The 7,044-nt window shown below is 44.9% G+C and overlaps 1 protein-coding gene across 1 annotated transcript in view; it reads right to left on the bottom strand.

Annotated features, from left to right (window-relative positions):
* Positions 1 to 328: 328 nt before the first annotated feature.
* zfhx2 (zinc finger homeobox 2) overlaps positions 329 to 7,044 on the bottom strand; it is a 12,834-nt gene continuing 6,118 nt past the window's right edge. Inside the window, exons 4-5 of the mRNA XM_079259796.1 lie at positions 3,522 to 7,044; positions 329 to 3,367 (exon numbers count right to left, since the gene is read on the bottom strand). The exon at positions 3,522 to 7,044 is cut by the window's right edge and continues 604 nt beyond it. Of these exons, the coding sequence (XP_079115922.1) occupies positions 2,951 to 3,367; positions 3,522 to 7,044 (3,940 nt within the window). The 3' untranslated portion in view covers positions 329 to 2,950. The remainder of the gene's footprint in view (positions 3,368 to 3,521) is intronic.

The raw sequence follows: 7,044 nt of genomic DNA on the forward strand, positions 1-7,044 counted from the left end.
AAAAGTGTCACACTGTTTTAGATTTAGCTGTAAACCGACTGCTGACTTTAACATTTTCCACTGGGTGGTTTTGACTCTCAATAAAATCATTTTAAAAGAAGTTTAAACTTTTTATATAATTTTTACTCAATTTTTATTTATTGTGTCTGAGCATCTGTTGATGCAGAATTTCCATTTCAATTAATAGTTTCTCTCATCTATTGCAGACTTCAACCTTTTAAAAAAATGTATCGCACTGCACAAGTATATCCAAATCCCAATCAATTTGTTGTTCAACCGGTTTTATTTCTTTTTCAGTATATCAAAGAAAGCATAATGGAGACCAAAACACAAAAAGGCAGGTACAAGTAAGGAGGAAAATAAGCTTAATCAAAAAATCTAACAATTCATAACAACACTGCCACTATTATTGTTCAATATTCATAGGAATACCATAATTTTTTTATTTTTTGAGCAGAGAGGTGGCATTCGAAACCATTATGGATCCATAATAATCAAAACAGTGATGAGTAGTAATAAATTGTATAAGTAGTAGTACAGTTATAACAATAGTGATAATCAAAGTGACAATGAAACATAATAAAAAGCAGATCTCCATAAAAACATATCTAGTTTGGACAGTGCAACACCGTGTCTTGAGTGTATGTGCGCACGCACAAGTGTGTGTATATGTAAGTGTGTAAAATCCCAGTCTTGAGGTTCAAGCACTCCAGTCCTTGCTTTACACACAAGATACAGTTTCCAACAGAGCACAAATTGTCACTCTCCAAGGACGTTGTTACCCTCTTTGTTTCAAAAAAAGCACACAGAGTGACTCTTCATGTTGCAGTAATGGCTGTGATAATCTGAAATGTCTGTAGCTTGTGCAAAACACTGTGGACTTAGTGCAAGTGTCAAGCCGTGGGATGTCCTTTACAGTTTGCATTAACACCTCTCCTGCTCTCTGTCGACCTAAAGATTGCTTTTTGGTTTTTGAATGACAGAAAGCAAAGGGAGGATTACTTTGGAATATCAGTTTGTTTTTTTTTTAAATATATTTCTTTACAAAAGTTCATGTTTTAGTTTTGCATTTTGTTAAAACTATCAATAGTAACATTAATATACAACTTAAATTGAAGGAAAACATCTTTAGTTTGTTATGTGTCCTTCAACACAGCACCATCTTATTAGCTCTCAGTCAGCACATTTTATATTTTTCCTAATTTGCTTCCTAGATTTGAGTATCCATTAGTCCCTTGAGGATACTAGCAATACCCAACTGTCTCCCTTGTCATGGTTTCCAGATGAAACATCTCATTTCACAGCACATATGTGACCAACAATAGCCAACTCTCCTTCCAAACTGACTAAAATGAGGGAAAAAACATGTTCAGGAAACAGCCCATTTCAAGCCCTGCTCTTGTCAATCCTACAGGATTGGCCTTTGACCTAAATAAAAATCTGATGCCAGTTGTAATTGCTTTCATTGTCACACATATAAACACAAGTAAATAAAAACGAGTACTACTCTTGCATGTCATATGCACAATATTCAAAGAATAGCATTACTCTAAGATATTAAATGATCCTCAGTGCCACATGGGGGTGAAATTAATTCACAAAACATTATTAGAGGATCTGCTGGGTTTGAATTTATAAACCTGGTGGCATTTAACCCTTAAGGCTGTTGTGTCTGTAAAACACCCCCAGGAGGTGTAAAACATTTATATCTCCCAACAGGTCTGAAGAGCTGCGTTCCAAAATGTGACGTACACGTTTGCGTGGATGTGAAATTTACAACATCATCGAAATTTAATGCAAAAGCAAGATGGTTATAATTATCGTCCTTGGCTGAGAGAATGCTGACGACTTTACAGGCAGGATTTGCTAATATGCAAATACAGACATTTAGATATCCCCTCTTCCACAAAAGCATGGACGTCAAAGCATTTTGGAACAAAGCTCTTCTTCATTTAGAAAACCCAGGTCTAATTTTCGCATTATATTACACCGACACCTAAAGCAGGTTACATTTGATTAGCAAAAAAGAAATCAATTTATTTCAGGTGATTTATATTAAGGCATCCAACATGCATGACTGTATCTTTCCATAAAAAGACACCCGCATCAGGATGCTTAAAAACATATCAAAATAATGGAAAATGTGTCAAAGTGCGGTATGCCAAAGATTCTACTTTTCTAAACCTCTTTTAGCGCAATCTATTTGGATTGTCATGGAACTATGAACAAGTAAATGGGAACAATTCAACAGCCCTATCTCTAAAGTACCTCTTATGTCCCAGATGAGCAGACAACACTTCAGATCTTGTAGCAAATTAAAAAAAAGACGGACAACACCGGTTTTTCTCTCCCAATGGATCAGTCCAGTCATATCCAAGCAATTTTCTGCCCTAGAAGCAAATGTAGGCATGAGAAAACAATTCCACAGGAGCAAAGAGGGAGTTATTTGTGTGAGTAAGTCAGATTATTATCTCAAAAAGTGTTTTGCGGGCCCACCGTGGCCACTGCCCAAAAGGAAATGCTTGCATCAGTCTTCAGGGTAGGACAGCTCAAGCACAGCAAGTAGAGTGCCTTTACAAATTATAGGAAGAAAAGTTCAATACAACCACAGGGTTCGGACCAAAACTGCTGGGAGAAAATTGTGACATTTCAGAGAACCTTGAGAGGGTTTCCAATCACTTATCAGACAGCAGCTGATGACGTGACAAGCAGCATGGGAAGAGTCTGCTCATGTCTTTGATTCAAGGTGAACTCTTTTAGATTAACGGATATCCAGTCAAGTGAAGGCTGAGCAAAGGAGTAGCGGGCACAGCAGGAGGCAACATGACCAAAAAAAAAAAAAAAAAAAATTAGTTTTAGAGGATTAGTGCTCAAATTTGTTTATTAAAATCTGAGGAGCCCAAATGGGTCCAAGAATTGTCAGTGTGCAGACCATTCCTGATCTGAGTCTTTAATTGCTGCTGGTGGCCGTTGAGGGAGGCAACTCCACAACTATCTCCCCTTCAGAACTGGCTCCAGAGCTGGTTACAGTAGTGGAAAGAGACACCTGCGAGCTGGGAAGTCCGCTGTTGCCACTTCCGTTCTTGTTGACGAGCGCCGACGGCTGGCCAAAGTTAGTGGTTCTCAAGGTTGCCAGATGGCGTGAAGAGAACACATGGGCCCTAGCTGCTGCCCGTGATTCAAAAGAGACATTGCAAGCGTCGCAGTGGCCTGTCAGGGTCTCCTTTGGCACCGGCTGGCCGGAGGCTGGAGGTTCAGTAACCGTTAGCTGAACGGGCTTGGGCAGGATGGGCCTGTTTGCCTTGAGAGCGCTGTATTGAAGGTAGCTTCCTGAGCTCATGTCCACCTTCCCACCTGACAGAGGAGGCTGGGGTTGAAGGTCAAAGACAGAAACAGAAGATTTTTTTTTTTTTAATTTTCCATTAATTAAAAAGCTCAGCTTTTTGGTTTTTTTGCTCAACTTTAGTTTTATAGATTTGTATGGATGAAAAAATGGAGTTGCATGAATTTATATAACTTACCATTTTCTCCTGCTGCAGTCTCCAGCGCTTCTCCTTAGCTCTTGTGTTCTGGAACCAGATCTGAACCACCTTTAGCGGCAAATTGAGTTCAGTGCCGATAGCTTCACACTCCATGGCGTTCGGGTGGGCGCAGGTCTCATAACAAGACTGCAGAATGGAGAGCTGTAGGCAGGACAGGTGAGTGCGCGGTCTACGACTGGATGAGTGTGACAGGAAGCCGCTTTCCGTTGGGCTTGATTTAGCAACAAGCGTGGTGGAAGGGCTGGCCACTTTGGCAGAGTTCAGGTTGTTTGGGCTGACTGGTGCGATGCTGGGGGTGGGAGGAGGGGGGATGGTGCGAGGAGGTGTGTGTGTTGGAAGTGCTAGCTGTTCTCTTGACAGGGTGTTGATCTTGATGGGGACCTTGGGGGTCCAATAGTTCAGCCCATTTTGCTTTTGTGGCATCACTGTTGTGGCAGAAGGCCTGTTGTTGATGGGAGTTGTTGGCAGCTTGGGTACCATCCGATTAGCCGTCCCCGGTCTCACCTCATTCTCCGCCTCAGTCTCCTCATCAGTTTTTTCTTCTTCGCTCTCTTCCTCCGCCTTCCTTTTCTGGGCCGGCCGGGGAGCGATTGGAATTAGCTCCTTAGGTGGTGCTAAAAGGGTTGGGGGATTGACTCTGGGTGCAATTTTTACCATGGTGACATTGCTGGTGGTTTCGAGCTTGGTCTTTGGCACTGCAGAAGCACTGCTGCTCACAGGAGATGCTGTGGTAGAGGGAACAACCTCCTTGGGCTTGATGGGAACAGGGGTAATTTTTTTCACCATAACTGGTTTGTCCAGCTCCTTCACCAGCTCTCTTTCTGTCTTCATAAGGGTTCGCACAATTGGAGCTGTTGTAATGCACCCACTGTTGTTTGGAGCCGGCTTATTGGAGAATATGGGTTTGGAGAGAGGCCACGTGAACTTAATCAGAGGTTTGCCAACTGCTGCCAGAGTCCCGTCGCTGATAAATCGGACTTCGCCTTTCCTTTCCCTTGCCCTCATGTTCTGGAACCATATCTGAACAACCTTCTTCGGAAGATGGACCCACTCAGAAATCTGTTCAAACTCATGTTTCCCAGGATTTGGGTCTTTGAAATAGCAGCCGTACAGAATATCAAGTTGCTCAGCTTGGATGATGGTCCTTGAGCGTCGCATATCCCGGTACCTCTTTCCTTTGGACTTCCGCTGCTGCTGATCTCTCTCCTTTTCCTTCTCCCTCTCTTTTTCCCGCTCCCTTTCCAAAAGGGCAGCATTCATTTTCTCTGCCGCTCTCACGTAAACGTTTGACTTTGTCATATTGCTGCAGTTGACTAGACTCATGGGGCTGTTGGAAGGGGCCACAGCGGCAAGGGATTCTGGTTTAACCTGGACTACTACCAACCCCTTGGATGTGGGACGTAGGCCAAGCCCATCCAGCAATTGTCCCTTCTGTGCTGCAATACTATCAGCAAGAGATGAGGAGGAAGAGGGAAATTTAGAGTTGTTTTTCCCCATACTGAGATCCAGAGCAGACTCGCAGTCATCGCCGTTGGATAGGTAGTGAGCATTTTGGTTATGGGAGAGAGTTTGTGAGAGAAGGGAGGCTGGGAAGCGTGTGATAGTTGGGGGGTTGGTAAAGATGGGTATTTTACTTCCATCTCCAACCATTGAGGGAGTCAGGGACAGGACATAGGGACTGAGAAACTGTGTAGAAAAGGGAGCAAGGGATAAGGGGAGTGAGTGTAGGGCACCAGCTGGAATCTCAACAGAGGTCTGTGAACTTGGAGGGTCCCCCTGGGCGTCTAACTCTAGATCGACATCTGGGTCCGGCCTCTCCTTCTTTACTTCTACCTCATCACGCTCAAACTCTCCTTTTCGTTTTTTCCTCTTGGCCCTCTGTCCCCCTCCACCCTCCTCCTCGTCGTACTCATCTTCCGCATCAGAAAGAAACACAGTTGTGGAACGCAACACCTTTCCGCCAGAAGACCCCTTGTCGCTGCAAGTTTCTCGCTGTGCTTCATCTTTAGCGGGACTTTCAGGGCCCCCTTTCACAGCTTCACTCTGACTCTCCTCGTCAGACACAATAACAGAGGTGTACACTTCATTTTCTGAGTCCGAAGTGAGGCAGGAGTCTCCCTGACCCTCCCTCCCTACATCTCTGAGTCTGCGTTTCCCTCTTGAACTTGACAAATCTATGGCTTGACCACTTGAAGCTTCATCATCCTCACCTTCTGCAATAATCAGAGAACTTTCTTCATCGTCATAGTCATTATCAGACCCATGCCTGATAAATCCCATCAGGTGTTCTGACTCCATTACTCGCTGTCTATGTTTCACATACCGGGCTTGGGTCAGCCACCTGCGTACCTCTTCTTCTGAAAGGCCTACTTCTCTACCTAGTGCCTCACAGTCCTCATGGGGAGGACTCGCAGCATCAGCCTCACTACGTGACTCAAAGAATGCCCAGAGAACCTCCGACTGGAATTCCGACAGCACCGGCAGATCTGGAAAACTGGATACCGCTGTATTACAATTGAGTAGAGTTTGGTGGATATTTAAGGCATTCATACTCGGGCTGGATTTTGGAGTGCCACAAGGGCTTGTGCCTGATTGGGATTTTTGAGGAGTAGAGTCGGGGCTGAGCGTGAGGTTTAAATTTACAGGACTGAGGCTGGAGTTGCTGGGCACGGATGCAGAAGGCGATGGGTTATTATTGCGGAGGTTCTTCTCTGTGCTCGCTGGGGAGAGATTCAGACTAGCTGCTTTATCACCTTCCAGGTCCAACTGATTTGTGGACTGATCTGTTGTGCTATCCCGACGTTGCTTTGCATTGTTCTCATTACTCTCAACCTCCACTTTGCTTTCTACATTTGCACACTGTGCAGATTCTTTACAACCCTCTCTTTTTATGTTTTCTGAAGCCCAGTTATCCCCCTCTTGTATTTGATCTAAGTCCTTCTCCACTGTCTCATCCTGGTCCTGCTTCTCTTGTTCTCCCTCACACTCAACAGTTTGCTTTTGCTCTTCCTGAGAGGGCTGCATGTTTGGTGGAAGTCCTGCAGAGGGCCACTGGTTCTGTAAGCTGTTAAGTCTTTGGGTTATAAGGGCTTGCTGGGCCGTGCTGAGGCCTACAAATGGCACACACTGGGTTAGGAGCTGGCCTTGCTGGTTTTCTTGGTGCTGCTGGGTTTGGGCTTGGAGGCCATTCAAGATCAAGGGCATGACCATTTGAGGCTGAGGCACGAGCTGAGGTGCAGCGGTGCCAGGAGCAGCACCAGCTGCGAACAGGGAAGGTAGGAGGGAGTGCGAGAGGGTGCTGGGACTTGATGTGAGGAGGGTGAGAAAGGCTGAGACTGCTTGAGCTGAGGCCACTGGAGAGGTGAAGAGGGAGGGAGCCACTTGGGAAGTTGAAGTCTGTTCTTCTTTAGGAGCATTCACCAATATTGCCCCAGGAGCAGCACAGTTACTGGAAGGAACTGACTGACTGCTACCACTTCCAGAGTTTGGACTGCTGGTGGTA

The sequence above is a fragment of the Telmatherina bonti genome (genome assembly GCF_933228915.1).
Source record: "Telmatherina bonti genome assembly, chromosome: 20".
Lineage (NCBI taxonomy): Eukaryota > Metazoa > Chordata > Actinopteri > Atheriniformes > Telmatherinidae > Telmatherina > Telmatherina bonti.